The sequence below is a fragment of the Tyto alba genome, unplaced genomic scaffold, assembly GCF_018691265.1.
Source record: "Tyto alba isolate M040663 unplaced genomic scaffold, T.alba_DEE_v4.0 Super-Scaffold_26, whole genome shotgun sequence".
In the NCBI taxonomy this organism is placed as follows: Eukaryota; Metazoa; Chordata; class Aves; order Strigiformes; family Tytonidae; genus Tyto; species Tyto alba.
Window position 1 is genome coordinate 19,760,654 of NW_024881300.1, and position 22,546 is coordinate 19,783,199.

General features: G+C 41.2%; 2 protein-coding genes across 4 annotated transcripts in view; one reads left to right on the top strand and one right to left on the bottom strand.

The window, feature by feature from the left end:
* Window positions 1–5,520, top strand: part of ATP2C2 (ATPase secretory pathway Ca2+ transporting 2) — a 28,101-nt gene extending 22,581 nt beyond the window's left edge. The window contains exons 19-27 of the mRNA XM_009970509.3: window positions 50–147; window positions 228–278; window positions 768–934; window positions 1,588–1,656; window positions 1,739–1,855; window positions 2,492–2,639; window positions 3,215–3,310; window positions 3,629–3,770; window positions 4,470–5,520. Of these exons, the coding sequence (XP_009968811.1) occupies window positions 50–147; window positions 228–278; window positions 768–934; window positions 1,588–1,656; window positions 1,739–1,855; window positions 2,492–2,639; window positions 3,215–3,310; window positions 3,629–3,770; window positions 4,470–4,582 (1,001 nt within the window). The 3' untranslated portion in view covers window positions 4,583–5,520. The remainder of the gene's footprint in view (window positions 1–49; window positions 148–227; window positions 279–767; window positions 935–1,587; window positions 1,657–1,738; window positions 1,856–2,491; window positions 2,640–3,214; window positions 3,311–3,628; window positions 3,771–4,469) is intronic.
* Window positions 5,521–6,251: 731 nt separating this feature from the next.
* MEAK7 (MTOR associated protein, eak-7 homolog) lies at window positions 6,252–19,237 on the bottom strand. Of its 3 annotated transcripts, XM_042797530.1 has the most exons (9): window positions 19,115–19,237; window positions 18,680–18,786; window positions 17,274–17,450; window positions 13,199–13,429; window positions 12,845–12,989; window positions 11,759–12,199; window positions 10,320–10,438; window positions 9,193–9,372; window positions 6,252–8,170 (listed from the first exon to the last, which is right to left on the bottom strand). In XM_042797530.1, exons 3-9 carry the CDS (start codon window positions 17,439–17,441, stop codon window positions 8,042–8,044), a joined length of 1,413 nt encoding a protein of 470 aa, XP_042653464.1. In that variant the 5' UTR covers window positions 17,442–17,450; window positions 18,680–18,786; window positions 19,115–19,237; the 3' UTR covers window positions 6,252–8,041. The 3 variants fall into 3 exon arrangements, with proteins under 3 accessions (XP_042653464.1, XP_042653465.1, XP_042653466.1); XM_042797531.1 differs by lacking the exon at window positions 18,680–18,786; XM_042797532.1 differs by lacking the exons at window positions 18,680–18,786; window positions 19,115–19,237 and adding an exon at window positions 17,557–17,710.
* Between the last annotated feature and the right edge of the window lie 3,309 nt (window positions 19,238–22,546).

The window sequence follows — 22,546 nt, forward strand, 5'->3', positions numbered from 1 at the left end:
CTTTTTCAGGAGCTGATGGGCAGATCTCATTTTGGGCTTTTCTTTGCAGGACAGAATATTGGTCTCTGCAATGGGAAGCTGAAAGCCATGTCTGGGGAAGAGCTGGACCAGTTGGCAGAGGCAGAACTATCATCCACTGTCAAAAATGTAATGGTTTTGATTACAAAAACAAGGCCTATTTCCAACAGTATCCATCTAATACAAGATTGTATTTTTTTGTTTTTCAGGTTTCCATTTTCTTCAGAACAAGTCCGAAGCACAAACTAAAAATCATAAAGGTACTAAGAGCCTCTAAACCCCATTGTATGCCTCACAAAAACCAAATATAAGGGGTGGGGGAAGCTCAGTTCTCTAGACCGCCTGGTCTTGCAAGGCAGGATCAGCTCAAACTAAAGGACCATAAAACCCAAGCTGGAGCACTGGCATTATTTGAACTGAAGATGTGAGCATTTCTCTTGCAGATCTGGCCTGGGCCTTTTGAGAGACACTAGTGAGGTATCTGCAAGCATAATACCAGGAGAATTATTTCTGAGGACTTTACTCTCCTCTTCTAATTCCTGCTGGAGTTGTGAGATGCCCTACATTCCTGAAAATCCAGTCTCTTAATTCTTGCTCTGAGTTTTGTCCTCCCTGGGCTGCTGAGACTGCTTTACCCTCAAAGTCACACAGCACTTCTGCTCTGTCAATGTTATGTGCAAATCCTGTGATTGCCAACAGGATTTACTTATCTTCTGGCTTCAGAGCCTCTCACCTCTCCACTCTCACAGGCTTTGCAGAGGGCTGGTGCCATTGTGTCCATGACAGGAGATGGTGTTAACGACGCCGTGGCCCTTAAATCTGCTGACATTGGGATTGCAATGGGACAAGCTGGTACAGACGTCAGCAAAGAGGCTGCCAACATGATTCTCGTGGACGATGACTTCTCAACAGTAATGTAGGTTTAGTGACTTCCTTAGTATCAGACACTTTCTTACTTCAGATACTTTCTGGCTGTGCATTCCAACAAGCCTGTTGTGCGTCTAGCCCTGGGAATGATGCAAGACACAGGACATGTAAGTCAACAGGCAGTAAGTGGAGATACCTGGTGTGGGCCTGGCTCACTTTCAGTTGCAGACACGGCAATGACTTTTTTGTTCAAGTGGTGGTGACAAAGCTACCTTTCATCCGAAAGCCCTGGTTTCTCATTGCTGTAGCTAACCGGGGATTTGAAAGCGCCTAGAAGTCTGGGTAGATCATAACTTGTGCCCTCTGCCTCATCCAGGAAGCTCAGAGTTAAGATAATTTGCAATGCTCTGTTGGTTTGTAACAAGGGACAGAGTAGGCAGAGTAAAGTGAGGATATAAATAGGTCACACGCCTGCTTTGTGAACCAAAACCTGGCCGTATGAACCAGATTTTCAGATCTACTAGTTCTGATAAAGTAATTTTAACTGAGAAGCTGCACTGGTGTCCTCCTCCTAAGCTGGGATCTGAATTTCAACTGAAATAAGTGCTAGAGAAGACAACTTGTATTTTGAGTGTCACATGGAAGCTCAATGTGAAATAGGGTCAGTAATAGTCATTCAATAAACTCTCCTCTCTCTTCCAGGAATGCAATAGAAGAGGGAAAAGGAATATTTTACAACATAAAAAATTTTGTCCGGTTCCAGTTGAGCACGTAAGTTCCTGTTTTCTTTGATTGCAGTGAAAGCACCTTTTGGGTGAGGCCGTGCAGAATAATGTTCTTCTGTGCTTTGCAGGAGCATTTCAGCTTTGAGCCTAATTACTCTGTCAACAGTGCTCAACCTACCAAATCCACTCAACGCTATGCAGATCTTATGGATCAACATCATCATGGATGGGCCACCAGCCCAGAGGTATGGAAGAGTCAAATGAGCAAAATATTCTTGGTTTTAATATGTCTGAATTTGGCTTAGAAACACAAGCTGTTATGATTTCTTATCAATGCATTTGGTGGTTAGATAAGACAAGCTGTACTTCTGTGTCCTCCCGGTCCCTCCAAGAGCATTTTCTTTAGGTTGACTTGAGGTTTTATGTGTTTCTGTTCTGTGGTGGAATCGCCTAACAGCTGTTCCACTTTTTGACTTGGAAAGGTCTGTTATTCTGGGTGCATCACCTGCTAGCAGCCCTGCAGGTCTGACTGGCAAGGGAATACCGGGTATATACAGGGGTCTATACCCCGGAATCGCATGACTTGCGATCCTTATCCTCCTGCTGATTACCACTGCTGCTAATTACAATTACTACTTTCACAACATGGAAGAAATGCTGGCCGCAGTCTCACAGCTAGCTCTCCCTCTGGGATGGGATACCAGTATGATGCACAATAGTCTAATATATCATTTTCACAGCTCATTATGCAAAAAAGACCTTTGTCATAGGTGTCTCAGATACACTCGGGGCCTTGTGTAACCCTGCCAGAATACTGATATCTCTCACGCCGTACTTCAAAGAATTAACTAAACACATCTCTCTGCTTCTCTTTGAGGCAGCTTGGGAGTTGAACCTGTTGATAGGGATACTATCAAACAACCACCCCGATGTATCACGGATACTATACTCAGCAGATCTTTGATCCTGAAAATCTTCATGTCAGCTATAATTATCATCAGTGGAACCCTCTTTGTCTTCTGGAAGGAGGTGAGGAAAATCTGCAATCGTATCTTGTTTACCTCAGGGTGGAGAACAATGTGAAGGGCAATTTTGGAAGTACGTGTGGACTTTCTGAAATACGTCCAGTGGGGAAGGGAGTTACAAAACCAGGTTCAGCTCCTAGCTCTGCCTCTGCCTTCCTGTGTTGTCTCTAACTTGGAGCTTCCTATCTAGAATGGGAAATCTATTACCTGATATATCAATGCTTTTAAGGTGCTTTTCACCTCTAGATTTCTATGTAAGTAGAAAATACCAAGTACATTAGTACTATGGATTGCTGTTAATAAATAGTGACTGCTACTATAACAGTTTAAGTAATTTAATTTAGAATACTCTTTATTCAAATCCCACATTGGTTTAAAACAGGGTTGATAAGATCATAATGTCAACAATTAGCAGAGAGAAATTAATGCTATCTATAATGGTTAGAATTAGTTTTATTCCTTTGTTTTATTATCCTTTGAATTGACTGGGATCATTAAAGGGAATATTTAATTAATCTGTTGAATTGACATATTTTTGCAAAGCTTAACCAACCCCTGAATTTTCACATGTGCTTTCAGAATCCAAAAAGTGGCATAACCCCTCGAACCACAACAATGACTTTTACCTGTTTTGTGTTTTTTGACCTCTTCAATGCCCTGACATGCCGCTCTCAGGTGAGATCGCTCTGTCAGCAAAAAGCTAACATAAACATTAGAACATTAGTATTTTGCATAGGAAGGGGCTTTGAAATGTCATTTAAAGCAGCACAGTTCTTATAATCTTTATTTATAAAGTTATCCATCATAGTTCAACTCCAACTACACTTTCAACTATGTAGTTCTGCCTAAGTTGGCATTCATGTAACTTCAAAATGTAATGGAGTTTACATGCAAAGAAACAGTCTGACATTCAAGTTCCAACAGGAGATTGGAAAATGTTACATTTCTCTTTTTTTTTTTTTTTTTTTTTTTCCCCCCCACCCCCTTCTCTAGACAAAGCTGATATTCGAAATAGGCTTTTTTCGAAACCGCATGTTCTTGTATTCTGTGCTTGGGTCATTTTTGGGACAGCTGGCTGTTATATACGTCCCTCCATTGCAAAAGATCTTCCAGACAGAGAATTTAGGAGTGCTAGGTAAGTTGCAAAATAAATAATGTCTATTTTTCATTAAATCTACTTTAAAAAGCAGATGAAATGGTTGCCAAATTGTTACGTGATAGCTCCCAACAGATTGCTGGTAGGGAAAGTCAACCAACAGCTCCTGTACCTATACATACACACAGCTATACACAAAGAGTAGCAGAATGTAAAGATATTATCCTAGCTCAGGTTTTGAATTTTGATTTACTGCACATAAATTCATGTAAATGGAGACATGCCAAGATTTCCCACGAGCTCCCTATGATATTTGTCTACATAAATCTATCCAGGATCATTATGCAGTCACTCCACTTTGAAGAAGCAGGGTGCACACTGCCCAGCTGAAAGGCAATGCATATTTTACCACCTGAATCACTCTAAGCAAATGCTACCACACTGCACTGTACTGCACCTCCATGAGGCATGCTGCCAGGAGCAGGGTTCAGTCATCCCAAATAATTAACATAAAGCTTCCCACCCATTAAGTGGACTGTACCACCTATGGTAGGTATTCCTTGTCTACCGCAGTCATTTCTCTAATTCTACAGCTAGCAAAAGCATAGCTAGGCCGTTCTCCTATGGAGTTACACCAGCACAAGTGCCTACTGCAGGAGGACCCATAGCTGGGGGTTCCTGCCCAGCACAGAATCCAGCCGGCCGCTGTGCTCATCTCCGCTCCGTTTCCCCTCGCAGACCTGCTGTTTCTCACCGGACTGGCTTCCTCTGTTTTTATTGTGTCCGAGTTCGTCAAACTCTGTGAAAAACACTGCTGCCGCCCGAAGCAGGCGAAGGGATGTCGTAACTGATGCAAACTTCCTCTAAAGATACGCTTGGAACGGAGCTGTGATGCTGGATAATTCGAAAGCGCCATTTTCTGATGCCACACATCCTTTCTGAAGATACTCAAATGAACCTGTGCCTACAGTCCTCCTTACGCCAGCATCTCTTCCTTCCACACGCTCTACCTAAGCTGTTTGAGCTGTCTACAGAAACCACCGGAGCAGCTTCTGTTTTGAACCAAGATCAGGTATATTTTTATAACATTGATCTTTATGTCAAGAATGCTGAGATAGTCCCAGACAAAATAAGAGAGTTTTGCACCTGTACAGAAAAATCTATTGTGCATAAACTGAAATTTTATTTATTTAAATCAAAATGATTTTTATTAATAAAATCTACATTTTAAAATGTTACTAACAAGTATCTGAATGAGACTCTTGATTTAGGCCCATCCTTTTATATTAAATTAGAAGAAGGGAAAAGACCTGCCTTCACTAGCACTTCTTTTCCTATAATCAATCTATAGTGCTTCTAGATTCCCAGATATCTAGTCATTATTCAGCAAGACTCTCAAGGAAACTGTGGGGAGATGTCAAACACAGCTGAGAGTTGGCAGTTCGGCTCTGCACTCTGTCAGCTTTTGCTGGACTCTGCAGTGATTTTTTTTTTTTTTTTGTACATATGTGACTAATAGTAGCAAAGCAGAAGGTTGATCTGATCTGATGCACAGTAGTGGATGGATTTAATGGGGAAGGGACTCACTTTCACAAGCACATGAAAATAAAGATGACTCGTACCTAGTAGGGATGGTAAGCTTTGCAGTTGGATCAACAGCTGCATAAAACTGACTGAGAGATGTTTAGATCATAGCTAAGCCCACTGCTAACAAATACTTTCTGGACATTTTTAGATGCATGAACACAAAGCACAGATTGCTTAATCATTAGGAAAAAAAAAAAAAAGAGTTGAATCTTTTCCAAGCCAATCGCTTACATTTAAAGAACAGTTTTGAACAACCCCATCTGCTGGTTGCATCAGTAGTGTCCTAGTAAATAATGCTTCACTGATACATTTGCTAAAAGTGCCATAGCGTCAGTTTTCTTGCCCCAGCTTAACACACTCACTTCAAAGTGAAGATGAAGAATCTCAGATACAGACTTGTCAAAAAACAGAATTTCAGAGGTCAAAATGTGATGATGATGTTTAGACAGGATTACATTTTGGATTCACAGCCTAGAAAGAACCAGCTATACTGATACTTACTTTAAATCAGTGAAAACATGGCCACTGAAATATTTTTGGTGAAGAGTAGCTTTGTGCAATTTACCCTCCCCAGACATAGTCTGCAAAGGTGTCTGCTCACTATGTTCTTTAAATCCTTGCAGTCCTCAGAGAAAAGTCTCTGCCTTGTAATGGGAAGAAAAGAAAGTCTATTTGCTTATTCTATGTGTAACTGCAGAAATTCAACTATATCTCATTCCTGTATGCCATCCACTTCAAGTATTTAGTATACTTAGTCAGTGCCTAAGGGAAGAATACCTCTAGGACTTACAGTGAGAGTCTGAGAATGCTAAAATAGAAGCCAGCATCACCACACTTAGAGAGCATCATGTACTTGCTGTCTACATAGCACTCCCTACTTTGTACCATTTAAATTTCTTATTAAAATATACAGAGAAAAAAATTATACAAAAGTATCAGTGTAATTGTTTTAATGCTTACATTTTTTTCTATGTGTTACAAACTTGGGAGACTATCTGGTTCATCTAAGCAAATACAAGATAAAAGTGCATTAGCTCAGGCCTTTCACAGCATACTCCATACTGGAACAGACAGCATATATGCCAAATCACAAGTTCAGGCAGCATACAGAATGCACAGTTGAGTCCTAGGCTGTCTGGCTGGAGTGATTTCTTCATGCTCTCCTTTCAAGGCTAAATTCATACTGTTTAACAAAATTTTAAAAAATGGGATCTACATTAAGGCACAAGTGCAGATTATTCAGAATATTCAAATCTGGCTCCCTATGAAAAACATCACATGGCAAAAAAAAAAGACCACATACAAGAAGATGTTAAGGAAAAGCATTGAAGGAAAGCCACATGACCAGGAATCGCAGTAGTTTTATAGAAGGTACAAGACATTTTTTGCTCTAACCTGCATGGAAGATGAACTCATGCTAGGACAAAGGGGCTTTGATCCAGTCCTCTTCCTTAAGAGGAGAAAGACTGACAGTCATACATACTAACAACCAAATACAGTTTGCTGAGTTAGAAATGAGAGTCCCTGGTAGAAATTAGGGTTATTTTTGACAAGTTAATTATACATAGAATTAGCTAGGTCAAACTAATAATTACTAACAAACGCGAACGGATTCAAGTAGAAAAAGCCCTGAGTGTAAGAGACCTGACAAAACTGGTGTTGACTGGTGAACAGCCAACAAAACAGCAAAAACCCCAACCAACTAGTTACGTTTCACACTGTGGGTGGTTTTTTCCATAATACAGTAATGATTCGTTACGTGGAAAAGAAGTGCACAGTAGCCTTCCTTAAACATGCTACAGACATAACCCTAATTTTTTTTTTTTTTTTTTTTTTACAAGGTATCTCCAGATACTATTCCAAATTAACTGAGGACACTTCTTAATCCTTTTTAAAGCCTGATCTTTTGCTCCAGTCTCAAGTGAGGCTACTGAAGAAGGTACCTTCCCTAGAGAATTTCTGCTGGGGGTATGGCCCATTCTTAGGCTAAATATGGCCAAATGACTCCAATGGCTCTGTCCTACTAAGTTTAAAAAGCAATAGACAAATTTATGCTGAAACATCTTAAGTGAAATGCACTAAGGAATAGTGTAGTATTATAAAACTGGATGCTGGTCTGGACATCTTACAGCCCATATAGTCAGTTGCTGAAAAATCTGACTTAGAAAACATGAAATTTAATGCTTTAACTGAAGCAATGCAAATTAATAGCATCTTTCATATGGAATCACGTGGACTATTCTATGTTTACCAGTGTAAGACATCATTACAATTTACAAGCTTCGCTGACTAATTTCATTGCATGCAAATAAATATGTGCAGTTGAGGTATAAGCCTTAATCAGTGTCTTGAACAGTCTTTACATAAATACACATCAATTTCCCAAGTCAGTAAGACCTACTGTCAATAACTTCTTTTGGTTTTAATTCTGTATGCCGGCAGGATTTATCAGGAATGCTAGCAAATTCATATTCGGCTAGAACTTAGAGATGTCTAATGATTAAGGACCTAGTTAATTTTTCTGTTGTCCCCAAACAAAACCTATCAGGCAGGATACTGTATTGGACCTAAATATTACATAAGTATGAGGCTTAAGCTTTGCCCCTGAAAATTAGGTAAATGTAAGGAAAAAAAATGAGGAAAAAATATCCTATCCAAGGAACATAAACACTCAGGTGCAGGAAAAAAAAAAAAAAAAGTTTTTTTATGTTACTGTGATTCTTTTAGTTATCATCATCATCGTCCTCTTCAATGGGTTCTCGTAGACCTGCGCTCTGACGAGGTTTTCCAACCATTTCTAATAAGGCCTGAGCCTCAGGATCTACATCCAGGATGCTCTTCTTACCTTTTATCTTCAAAACAGAATAAAACATCATCAGTTTAAAAGGTCATTATGAATGAATCAATATCAGGCTTACACGAAAGGGACATACTTGAAAGTCCACAAGTAATCTGGCTTGTAAGCTTGTCACAATGACTCATACGTACCTTCCAAGTAAAGCATTTAAGACTTACTGGGATACCTCAAATGATTTTTATTTCTGCAGTTACACAAAATAGCCATAAACTTTTCCTAAGATGACAACGGACTATTTCAAGTTTATTCAGGTTACAGGTCAGCCAGAACAGCCTGGTTAACTTGAGCTCAGTATGAAGTGTAGATGTGAACTTTTTTTGAAGAAGAAGAAATTCAAGTAGAACTCAGCATTTTTTGTAAACAATTTGTTCTGTTTCTCTTGAGGGCTATGTGTCCAGTAAGCAGACAGGGCACATGAATTTAGTATGAAAAGAAATAAAAATTAAAAAAAAAAAAAACACACCACCAAACTGTGCCAGACCAGACACTTTAATAAGAGAATAAATTACAGGGACAGAGGAGACTGGAAAGAGGTCTCCTGCTCATTCCCAGAAATATACCAAGTGCAGAAAGACTAGCATAAATCTGTTCATAAAAATTTACTGTAAAACAACTGTAAATTTAAAGTTACTGATAAAGAAATCTTCTGGATTCTCTTCCTGAACTATAGATTAGGCTTTACTTGTGAGCTTCCAGTGCTTGCTTTCTCTTTTACAAACACTGGGTTTTACTGAACCCCTCCAAGGAGGTTCCTCCTGGAGACCATTCCTCAATATCAGAAAGGCCTTTTGAAATTCAGCATGAAGTACTGTTCTTCTGACTATCACCTCACGGCTCCTCATGTTCTTCCTTGTTGGCACCCTCAATAATTCCACTATGTATGGCACCACAGGGCCAGTTAAAGAAAACGTTATTCATTACAATGGAGAGACAGCATTTGATCAGAAAACTGCAACTGTAAGTTTTGTGTTCAAATTTTCTGTTCCCATCAGGACACAATTTCGCAGGTTCACTTACCCCTGCACCTTCAGGGAGGTCTCCCACTGCCCAAACTTCCATGGCATCCAGTGCAAAATCCTCCTTCGCAGACAGCTGGGGACTGTTGTAAGTGGTACATCGAGGTTTTGCTTTACTGTGTCCCTTCCCAAAGTCACTGTCTATCCAGAGCCCGAAGTACTCGTGCTGTCCGCCCATACCCTGTGAAGCAAAGCAGCACACTAAACACTTGCTGTGCATGTAAAACAGACCGGGCAAGTTATGAAACCTATAATATAAATTGTTATTTTCTGTATTTATGGCACACTTCTATGGGTAGGTGAAAAAGGGTATTCTGAGTGAACTTGGGTTTCTGTACCAACATCCAGTTTTCCTGAAGACAAACAAGAATTTACCTGAGTGATACTGCCCTCCATCTACACTTTACAGAATATCAGTATCTGCAAGTACTTCAGCCGCGTCTTATGCCACAAATTCAACTCATTGGCTTTTGTTTATTGACTAACAGTTCAATTTTAAACGGGGTGAAAGTGCTCAGTTTTGCTGCCTTTTTTCCATTTAGAAAAGTACACAAACAAATAATGTAATTTGCTGTTGTTTGCTTTCTTTAGAGCAAATTTAATCCAGACTGCTGGCATTCCCAAAGTTATGGGCACATAATGCCACAAAACTGTAAGGCACTTTTCAAAATAGGCTATGTGTTGTAGCTCTGTAGAAACTCCTCTGTATCTGGAGAACTCAACCTACATGCAATTCTTGTACTCTAAGTCTGCTAGGCTTTCTCAGCCTTCCATAATTCAAAAAGCAGTTAGTGTGACAGTGAGAATAGCCAGTGGAAGGATCCTCAATTACATATATCAGCTAGCTTGTGCTGCTTCAGTAATGTGGGTACACGCAGGCAATTATTCCAGACAACAGGAAGGACTGCTAGAAGGGCTTGCGTGATAACCAAACTTGGCAAAAAGATTTCTTCCCAGAACCTCCATAAATCTCATCTAACCTACATAAAGCCCACCTACTTGGGTCAGAAAACTTCCTCGGTGAATAAGTGAAATAAATCTGCTCACAGTAAAAGAAGTGAAAAACACAAAACACTTCTGAATACCAGCCACGAATCCAATTTCCAAATTTAATTTCTTAATACTTACAAGTCCATTTGGCATTGTTTGTTGGCCATGGTTCAAATACATGTAGTGGTCATTATACCCTGTGTATGTGTATACAGCAAGAGAAGGGAAAACAGAAAACAGAAAGCATCTGTTGTCACCTGTAAACAGAAAAGTATCTGAGGTCAGACAACTGGCCAAGCAATAACTTGACTACAAATAGGATAGGAAAAAAGTATTGAAGAAGTGCAGCTGAATAAATGAAAAACAGCAGCTGCAATCTCAGAAAGCCAATACCTATCTCTCATCAAGATCTAGACCTATTGTTTATTCTCAGTTAACTCTGTGCAGGGTCACAGAAATCAATGTGATTATATGGCTGTGACCAAGGGCAGAGTCAGAGGCATGACTACTATGTTACATTACTATGTAAGGGCACACCTATCACAGGCCTGCATTGTATCATCTAAAACTGGCCAACCACTGGACTGTACAAACTGATAGGAGTGCAGACACCCTCAGTTCTGACTATATTGACACACAGATCAGTTTAGTGCCAATGATTTAGAGTACAGTTTTCATTATGTCCAGTTTGGTATTCAGAGGGACCTGTGGTGTGATTGTCTAGTATGCTATATGTGTTATTCTACCAGGAAAAAATACAAAGAAAGTGTTGTGTAATCAGTGTAACATAACTTTATGTTAACTGACTGAAGTGGTAATTATCAAATACTAATTAAACACAGGAATTGAGTTTTAAATGTGAGGATTTTCAGCAAGACAGATTATCCAGTCCATCATTTCTTTTTTTTGGACAGACATCACAGAAGTTCTTTCCAAAGAATTACAAAAAACCCCTCTCCTTTCCCAGAGGTTTCAAGGGAACAAAAGGTTTAACCTGCCCAAAGGACCCTTTTGCTGCTGGATTTTAAAAGGGAAACAAAGACAGTGTGTACAAATGGCAACAGGAGGCGTCACCTGGTGTTTGGCTCAGCTGTTCTGAGATGGAAGATTGCCACCTGCTGGACAGCCTCTTTAAACTCTAATTCATCACCTCTGCTGTATTTCCTTCATTTTCATTTCATTTTCAACCTATACAGCTACAGGTGCTGACAGATTTCACTGAAAAGAAAACTTGTTCCTTGATCAATAAGTCCTGCAATTTTAAAAGTCTTATCAAATAACAGACGAACTATAAACATTACTCAGTAACATGCCAGACTGGGTACAAAGCAGGAATAACTTGGCATGTATTGTTATATTTTTTGAAAATATACAAAAATAAAATGTATAAAATATATTAAAAATAAAATACATTTTATTTTTGCCACAGGAAAATATACTTGGAAGTACAAGAAATACTGTGTGTCATGAAAGTAAAATGACAGTATCCATTAAGTGGACAGGATTCTTGTACCTGTACAGAATAGGCAATGTTTACCAGGGCCATGACATACTAGAAAAAGAAAAGTGAGTTTTACCTTGAAACTGTGGCTTCACCTCCCAGGAGTGAGATGCAAACCCACCAAAGATATAACCATCTAAGTCCTGTAAGATCACTAGGCAAGGACCTTTGTTTACTATATGCCCACATAACTGTGAAAAGCTTTCTCCATGAAGCCTAGAAGAAAACAAAAGCTGCCACTTGTGCTGTAGCTCTGCAGGCAGATGGGAGTTGATGTATATGATGGATGGGATGTCAAAGAGACTGACAAGTCCTCTTCTTTTGATGCCTTTGCAGCTTGGAACCAGGTTGAGTATGTCTTTGGTTTGGTCTGGGAGAGAATGCAGAACATGGAGGCCTTGCCTGATAACAACACTGAGGAAAATTGAGATCTGTGGAACTCGATATACCCAATCCTCAATGACATTTTGATCAAAATTTGTCTCCATCAGCTGAGGACCCACAGCTTTTGTCCCATCTAAATAATAAGACACACAAGAAGAGTAGTAAGTCTCCCAGTCTGGAAAATAATTAGTCAATTTTTAAGTGTAAACACAATATTCCATTATTTTAATGGACATGAAACCACACATGAAAGGAGCCAGCAACAGTAAACTGTCAACTGCATTAAGCAGATACATGCACAGAGCTGAGAAACATTTGCCTGTGACATCCATTGGTTGGGCTGTCATGATTAAGAAGCGTGGACTCCTAGTTACAACTTATGAGTTGTTTTTTTCAAAACAGAAAAATCTATTATTACAACAGTGCAAAGATAAAGCTGTGTTTTGTAAAAGGACGTACGGTCATAAATAGATGCACATTCATCTAAATGGCTACCACCTGCAAGTCAGGTATTTGTAAAATAGACATGTTTGATGACAAATAACTTTTCATGTCTATTTAAATTTGGACCTCAAACCAAAGCTCTCCTGAATTTAGGAGAGAGAGATGGCAAGGTAAAACAAATAAAATTCCCAAGTAATTCACAAAACACTAGGTTTGAAATACTGGTCTTGCCATTTAAATTCAAAGATGTGACCTGAAGAGAAAACTTCTTGTGAGATCAGTGATTACATGAGCTCTGTGCCATTCTGGGATATACTACATCAGTGCTGCTTACCTGCAAGCTTCAATTCTGATAGCAGCTGAGAAGCCAGAGCCTTTGCTCCACTTGCAGAATCCCTAGTACTCTCCAAATTCCAACCTTTCAGTTCCTTCCTGTAGCTCAGTACGTGGACTACAGACATGATCAGATCCTCTGTGAACTTAAAAGGTTAAAACATCACTATTTTGGCATTTCTTAAATAAAATGGTCACCCCAGACAACCTGGTTTGTCTACATTGTTTGTCCCAGATCAGCAAGTTAGTGGTAAAGAGAATAAAAAACCATGAAAGTCAGGAATCCCTGTTCTGAATCTTGTGCTCTAAAGATTACCTTCAAATTACCTACCCCAACAGACAACTGCCTGTTTACCTCTTGGATTTGTCTGCCCTTCACAGGCCCTTCTGCCTTGGAGATCAATCTCATTATTATGGCAATCTTCTCATCTGCATTCCCTTTTAGGAGGTCTGACATAAAAATTACAAACTGCTCCTTAGTAATCTGTTCACTTGGCCCTGATGACTTCCCAGCCAGGTCAATACTTTTCATTCCGTTGTATAACCGGCCAACCATTTGCTCTGGTAGCGGCTCCCGCATATACACCTACAATGAGAAAAAGAGCAAAGAATATGTTTTACAAATGAAGAATAACTAATAAATTCCAGCTAACCTGCGTTGAGGTATACCACTGTGAATGAAGGATTTCAATACCAAATACCTACCATCAGCAACAAACTTTTGTGAAATGACTGGTTTTCCAAGAAAAAAAAAAAAAATCTCTATTTTTATAGTAGCTCCTTTCCAATACTATTTAGTGATTTGATACTGTTTTTCTACAAATGCCATGGAGTTTAAAAAAACCTCAACACTGTAAAGTGTTAACAGGATATTAGCAGAAGGTTTCTATATGATAACTCTTTTGTAAAGGTTTACATCTCTGCCAGTCCAACATTTAAAGTTGTGCTTTAACTCTGCTTTTGATAGCAATACTTAAAAATGAAGAAAAAGTAAAATTTTTTCCATATCTTGGTTTTGGCCTCAAGACAATACAGGCAATGTGTTTAACCCTACATGCACATGTAGAAACAATTCTGAGAAGTTTTCTTTTGCATAGCAACATCTAACTCAATCATGGAACAAAACTGAGATCACCTGATTTTTATGAGGCACCCCTGATGTTAAGAGAGTCAAAATCAAAACCTATTCATCTAACTTGCATGACTGGCCTTCTGAATTGAAATCTAACCGGTATAGATCATCATATATCACAACACCACGGGAAAGATCTGATTCTGGATTCCAGAAGCTTTCACAGTGTTCAAGATAATTACACGGTTTAAAAACAAATAATCTAAAATACATCCATACACTAGGACATGATTACACAGCGTCTTCACTGTGCAAAGCATTGTGCATAACTTGCTGAACACTTGACTTGACTCTTATATACAGGGGTGTAGCCCAGTGGGGACTGTGCTGCAATCAGTGGAGCTCCACCTGTGTAAAAGCACTCCAGCTCTATTCAGTGGAGCTGCTATTACCAATCTATTGCTGGCTCACCACCACTCCTACTGAAGCCAGCAGGGCTGTTCCTATTTGATGTTAATGGCTGTTGCTGTGTATATAGGGCGAGATCCAATATGCCAAGCTCTACCCTGCTTTTGTTGACGTCAGTGGTAAAACTCCCATTGATTTCAGTAGAAGCAGAACTATCAGCCACAGTCTCCCACATTAGAGTGCTTCACAGTGAGGGAGGGATGATCAAAAGGGGTACAGCTCTCTTTAAGAGGTTTTCTAAAAGTGCTACGTGAGCCTGAAGTGAGACAAGCAGCAGGGTACATAATTAAAAACATTATACTCAAGGGCTTTTTACTTCACACTGCAGTATTACCTACCTACTCCCTACCATTTCCCACCCATCACTAACTTTGTTGCAGTTTTGTTAGGCTTATAGCTATTTCAGTGAGTAGACCTGGGGTGCAAAAAAGGACTGCAAAAAGAGAATCTTTAATGAACATCTAACAAACCCACACCTCTGACAGTTTAGATTCCATGTCTTAAATGGTTTCAGCAAAGTATCTAGAGATACCTGCTCTACCTGCTTTACAAACTATGCAGTGGAGCCTGCTCTGATCCAGAAGCCACGTAGTTTCCTTCTAGTAAAGCACTGAGCCTAAGCAGAGTACATGAGGTTATGCGTGGGCCTCATCAACGTTACTGGACTGTTGACAGATCAAATTTGCCACGTATCAATCTAGCTCAGGCACGGGCAGACACCTATGAGGCAGGCATGCCACTGCAGCAGTCCCTGCACTAAGGGATTAGGCACCTACTGGCAGCCTTTCAAAAGATTTTATGTTGGCAAACAAAAAGGCAGGAAGGGAAAAGACAAATGTTCATCAAGCATCACACTGATCTAGGGGCAAAGCTAGAAAGAGAACTTCTTCGAGGTCTCGATCAAATAACAGACACCAATAACCAGGTCTATGGATGTATTAGGGCTGTGTGGTGGGTTGACCCTGGCTGGACACCAGGTCCCACCAAAGCTGCTCTATCACTCCACTCCTTGGCTGGACAGGGGAGAGAAAAATAAAACAAAAGGCTCATGGGTCGAGATAAGGGCAGGGAGAGATCATTCACCAACTCTGGTCACAGACAAAAGAGACTCGACTTGGGGGAAATTAATTTAATTTATTACCAATCAAATCAGAATAGGATAATGAGAAATAAAACCAAATCTTAAAAAACACCTTCACCCTATCCCTCCCTTCTTCCTGGGCTCAACTTTACTCACGATTTTCTCTCCCTCCTACCCCCCAGCGGTGCAGGGGGGCAGGGAATGGGGGCTCTGGTCAGTCCATCACCTGTTGTCTCTGCTGCTCCTTCCTCCTGGGGGAGGACTCCTCACACTCTTCCCTTGCTCCAGCGTGGGGTCCCTCCCACGGGAGACAGTCCTCTACAAACTTCTCTAACATGAGTCCTTCGATGGGCTGCAGCTCTTCATGAACTGCTCCAGTGTGGGTCCCTCCCACGGGGTGCAGTCCCTCAGGAACAGACTGTTCCAGCGTGGGTCCCCCAGAGGGTCACAGATCCTGCCAGCAAACCATTCCCAGTGTGGGCTCCTCTCTCCACGGGTCCGCAGGTCCTGCCAGGAGCCTGCTCCAGCGAGGGCTTCCCACAGGGTCACAGCCTCCTGTGGGCACCCCCCTGCTCCGGCGTGGGGTCCTCCCTGGGCTGCAGGTGGGGATCTGCTCCACCGTGCACCCCCGTGGGCACAGGGCACAGCCTGCCTTACCATGGGCTGCACCGCAGGCTGCAGGGGAATCTCTGCTCTGGCACCTGGAGCACCTCCTGACCTCCTTCTTCACTGACCTTGGTGCCTGCAGAGTTGTCTCTCTCACATATTCTCAGTTCTCTTTCCAGCTGCAGTTATGCAGTTGTGTTTTTTTTCACCCTCTTCTTAAATATATTATCCCAGAGGTGCTACCACCATCACTGATGGGTTTGGCCTTGGCCAGCGACTGGTGCATCCTGGAGCCAGCTGCATTGGCTCTGTTGGACACGGGGGAAGCTTCTGGCAGCTTCTCACAGAAGCCACCCCTGTAGCCCCCCAGCTACCAAAACCTTGCCATGCAAACCCAGTGCAGGCTGAAAAGCTGGGCAGCAGCACCAGTTTCCAAACTGGTGATAGCTCATAAACAGCCAGGCTGGAGAAAGGTTAAAGCTGGTCTGTATGCAGATGCATTGCTAAATACATTAAAATAACCTGCTCCTTTCATTGAGTTTTAATTTGATTCTTTTAACTGTGTAACATATATAAAAAAGCACTTTTAATACTATATTCATTTGGCTACTTGGTTCCTGTCTAACTGAAGTTATCAAGTATTGCAATGAATCATTTTCCTCTTCTTTCTTGATTAGAAAATGAATGCAAAGTTAATCAGAAAGCATAACGTTAATTAGCTAAAACAGGGAGCCACAGCTTAATCAAGCAAAACTGAATTATCTTCTTTTAATGCAAGTGAAAAGATTACAGATGGTGATGCAACCGAGGGAGAAAGATATAACCAAATATAAACTGACTTTGTGACCAGTTTCTCAAGAAAATCTGTAAATAATCACACACTATAGACACCAGGAAGAATAATATTCTCCCCATTTTTCAGGTTTCTATAAAAATATTTTCATACATCCCAACTTACTTCAGAATCAGTAAAGCTGCAAACTGACCCAACAGTGCAATTTCAGAGATAAATAAAAATCTGAAAGTCACTACTTGTGTTAAACTGTAAGAAAAATTAAAAACCCATCCTGCCACAAAACACTAAGTATTAAATCAAGACGAGCAATCCTTAAAAAGTAACTATCACCACAACTTTAGCTTCTTTCTGGAATTATGTTCAATACACTACATTCCAGACATATCAGGAATAATAGATTGTCTTGCCTGTAGTGCTGCCAGAGTCACAGTCTTCTTTGTAGCTTTGCCATTTTTTGCTCCAGCTGAGCCACTTAATCCTGATAGGGTATCAAATACTCCATCAATGTCAGACTGCTCCTCAGGAAGAAATCTGGAAAGGTGATTCTGATAGGCATTGCTTTCTGCGTTTCCCATCTTTTCAACCTGAAGCAAAGGGAAAGGAATAAAAAAAATAATAAAAAAAAAAAAAAGTAAACACAGAAAGATATCACATTGGCCATGAAAAAACATATCAAATAGACTAACATACCAGTGCAAGTTTTACAAGAGCAGAAAATTATTAGCCTCCTAGGAAACTATTACTAAAATCACTGTTTAGTCTCTGTAGTCACTGAAACTTAATAACTTGAAGAACATTTGTGAACAGTAACTCTGCTTTAAAAAATGACGATCGTGTCAGCTCTTTTCTAAGACCACCCTGTCTATCAATTCAAACCCCATCCAAGCCTTATCAAATGGAAAAACCAATATGACCTAATGATTAAATTAGCTTGTACAAAGTGACCACAAGTCCGTCAACTGGAATACATCAGTAACATAAAGGGAATAGCCTGATTATGGATTATTTATGACAGATTATGCTATATCTTTCTGATGCATTAATGAAGCTAAATCTGCCAATAATATGTAGTACTAAAACACCATTGCTATAAAGTCTCTGAAGATGACATGAGAATGCTTCTTCTATGGATGCAATACAAAAATCATTCAAAAAGCTGCCAAGAAACACAGTAACAAAACCATTCAGGAAGATGACTGAAGACCCATCAAAAACACACAACTTCCTATGATGTCAATAAATTGTTAAGAGCTAGTCCCCACAGAATTAAGGTTGGGGGGGGGGGGGGTTGGTTTGGGGTTTTTTGTTTGTTTTACACATTTAATGGTACAACTACGGTTTCTCTCACTGTCTCAGGATTCACCTACATTACAGAGACTAATTTTTTTAGTGTTGTCTGGGCCACATGCTCTGGCTTTCTCCCTGGAGCAGAACAGCACGGACCTAACAGTGCCACAGTGGGGCCTGAAATCCCAAATTCCACCACGCCCATAATGGCAGTCACCACTGGAAGTGGCCTTCCCACCTATCTGGGGGTAGACACACTCCTGGAGTGACAAAATAAAAAAGAGGAGAAGCAGAATAAAACATCCTTTCATGGTTTTCTTTCCACAAATTCTGCATCGTTTCTAGCACTACACTCTCGGTTCAGGATCCCCAGTTCTGCTGACAGCTCTTTTTACAGACAAGCCTGTCACACAGCCCTTCAGCAGCCTCAGAATGACTCTTGGTTTAGCCTAATCCAACCTTTCCGTCATTAACTGATGCTGACTTTGATAAACAACCGTACGTAAGGGGCTGGGTTGGACTTTACCTTCACCGAACAAACACTACAGGCCCAAAAGCCTTGTTCGCCCGTGAGATGTCGATCGTGGGGCAAACACCAGAGGGTTAATGGAAACGACTGTAATCTGGAAGACACTGAAGACATTCATTGATGAAGACATTGTTGATTTAAGCGCAGGAGGAAAGGGGTCTTTGACCCCTCCCCCTCAGCCCGGGGAAACACATCCCGGAGAAGGTTCCCACCATGCCAGGGCCGGGCAAAAGGCTTCGCAGTTTGACATTTTGCCGGTTTATTTCCCGGTACGCTCGGACCATCCCCACTACACCCGGCTGGCAACAGTCACGGCCTGTTCCCCCCGCCCCATCCCGGCGACGACGCAGAGCCTGAGGCGAGAGACACACACACACACACACACACCCCTCCCGGTGCGGGGCAGCGCAGCGGGACCACCCCTCCGCTTACCGACAAAACACCCCGAGCCCCTCTGCGCCCGCCGGGATCGGCCCCGAGACTTTTAGAGACGCCCCGGCAGCCGGGGCCGGCGCCATCCGGCGGCTGCAGGCCGCCCGGCGGGGGCGGAGCGCGGCGGGGGCCGGCGGCGGCGGGGAGGGACGGGCGGGCGGGCGGTGCTGGGCCCCGCGGCGCCGAGCGGGGAGGCGGGCGGTGCCGGAACCCGCTGCGGAAAGCGGTGAGGCGGCGGCCGGCGAGCTCCGGGGCCGAGAGTGGCCGCGGGGGCCCTTTTTCCCTGAGGAGACCCTTTTACCCTCAAGGGACCCCTTCCTGAGGGGACCCCTTTTCCCTCAGGAGACCCTTTTACCCTCAAGGGACCCCTTCCTCCCTCAGGGGACCCCTTCCTCCCTCAGGGGACTCCTTACTCCCTCAGGGGACCCGTTTTCCCTCAGGAGACCCTTCATCCCCGAGGGGGCCCTTTCTCCCTGACACTCCCTAGCCCTAAAACGTGGTTCAAAGAAAAAAGAAGGTAAAAATTCAGAATTGTAGCCAGGGCAGACCAACCACCCCCGCAGTGGCCCCAGTCAGAGAGAGAGCTGAAGTGGCTGGGTGTGCTGTGCTGAAGTGCTGGGGCAGGTCCCAGAAGGGTCTGTGGGAGAAAGTAGTGTTTGATCTGTGCTGTAAACAGCTCTTGGCTTTGGGGAAAGAAAAAGATGTGTGTGGCTGTGTGTAATAGATGTGCACACACATACATGTCATTTTCAAGGCATTCTGTCAGGCTCTGGTGAATTTCCATGGCAATAGGGAGTGGCGAGAAAACAGAAAAACTTCTCAATGAATAGGTTACAACTATTTTGTGGCTGACAAAATCATGCCAGTCTGCAGGCTAAGGAGAAAAAAACGCTGCGCCAGGGCTGAGGGACAAACAAAGCTACAGGGACAGTGCTGAGGGACCAGCTCTGCCTTCAGAAGCATGAATGCTTATGAGAATAAATAATAGCTTCAGCTGTTCCAAAACTAGTCTCAGAACTCACTTTTTTCACATTAACAGCTTTCCATCTCAGTTATGTTACTTCAGCAGCACTCCCCTTGTACTTTCAGCCACAGGGTTTGGTTCCCGTAATATATCAAGGCCTTTGCCTTCACAGCAGTGACGCCTCCTTTCTCTGGTTGATTTGTTTGCAGCCAGCACTCGGTGTAAAGCCTCCTTCCAGCCGGGTGGAAGTTGTGCAGATTCCCACAAAGCTGCTGTTGTTTGCATTCCTGCAACCAGATACCGTGGAACAGGTTAGCAGCTTTGGCATTTAACTTTCAATTATAGTCTGATCAGTGTGTTTTCAACAAAAAGCATCTATGTTCCTTTATGTGTACAAAAGAAAGAAAATTATCTGTACTAGGCATGGCAGAACTTCCAATTTTTTGTTCGTTTGCACCAGGTGAAAATCCTGATAAGGTTTCAAAATTACGTTTTTGTTTTTGTTTTTTTTTTAAGTCTTCCTGGTATTCAAAGCTTCATAAAAACCTATAGAATATTCTTGTTGCCCCTCACAATTAGAAACACATTGACCAGTATTCCAAGATGGTCACGTTTGAATAAATGACTACTGATTCAGGTTTGTTATGGTCATCACTAGAACCATGGAAGTTCACCAGCGTGTATCAACAGGATCAGGACATAGCAAGTAAGACCTAAGGAAATGAATGGGGAGTTCGTGTAACAAGAGCACAAATTCAGCAAAGCTCATCTAGAAACTGCTTGAGACTTACTTGTCCACGCGGTGGCACCGTATGTTTAGAAAGTAGCTGTGTAGCCTACACGGAGTGCTTCAACACTTGTGAAAATGTGTTTAGATTCCCCTGTTTATAGACTGCATGTGCGTAGAAGTAAAAACTCCTATATGAAATTATTTTCTTCTCTTTCCCATTCATTCTGCAAACATAATATGGGCCATGAGGACACAACTCTCTTCTTGGTGAAGCTCCCTCCCTGGGCTACATAATCATGTCCTGGAAAATGTCTGCTGTAATGGTTTGGTTTATATCAGTGCTAATGAATTTCCAGTTGATGCCTAAGGAGAAAAATGAAACATACAGAATAAAAAAAGCAAAACTTTTGAATTCAACTTAGGTTTTTCTTCTTTAATTTATTTGTAAAGGCTAATGTGTCTGTAGGCATACTGTTTCACATGCAGTTGGATGATTTTTTTTATTTTTTTTTTAAGGGTTGCATTTCATATTGTAGCTCTGTTTGTACGATATCTTTTCAGTCTGAAAATACAGGACTAGGGAATCTAGTCTTAAGTGACCTTGGGCTAAGGCTGACTGGCAGACTGACTAGCCAGTATTGTCGTCACAAACATGGTGACTTCATGACCTCTCTTCTCTAACTAATGATCTCAGAACCAGTCAAAAGCTGCTGAAGAGTACCTGGACTTCCTTAGCTTCAAGCAGCTGCTTTTGCAAAGATGTGTGCTGCTTTGCCCTCTTTCATTCAAGTCTTGCCCATTTGTAACCGAGGTGACTCTATGAGCTGTGGGTTTCTTTGCCCTGCCTGTCAGTCTAAACTGAGCTTTCTGTTGCTGCTGGATGGCGTTTTGACACTTGCTGGTAACACTAAACTGTAATCTGCAGGGTTGACACACTCTTGAAGCCACAAGATACTAACACTAAATCACATAGATTATGCTCCTACTGTGGGGGAATTTCCAGGTTGCTGGCTAACACCGTTCACAGTCTTTTGTATTTAGAGTGTATAAAGTCAAGCTTTATACACTCTAAATATATTTTTATATATTTTATATATATGTTTATAGATACATAAATTTATATAAATATATATATTTATATATGTATATAAAGTCAAGGGTAAAATTTTGCAACATTTTAAATGACTAGTCACTTCCTCATGTATATTTTCAGATGCTCTAGCTGAGCTAGTTAGGTGTCTCTTGTCACTGTTTCTGACACTAAGAAAGAGAGAATATACTAAGAAGCCTTTTAAGGACATTCAAGAATATACTAGTATATAAAAAAGAAAAAGAAGACACAAGAGAGTTCTGGAAACAACTGTGGATAATTTTATGAGCTAGTGATAGATGTGTATGTGTTTTCAGAGTGAAAAAACAAACCCACAAAACCCCAAACTATTTTATTTAAAACACTGTATACTTTCAACTTGCATAAAATGTATTAGGTTTGGTTTTATTAGTTTGCCAAAATTAGAGAAAATCTAAATGGCTTTAGTTCCAGGTAATTCTAATAATATTTGCTTTCAGTTAAAGGAAATTATTGCAAGGTAACAACCTAGAATGTAAATGATGAGTTGAGCAGCTGTGTGTTTATATCAAACACATCTATTTTACCTAAATTAATTTTTAGTTTCTTTATTTTTATTTTTTTTCCTATCTTGAGTTAGAACAGAGAGAAATTTTGCGGCTCATCAGT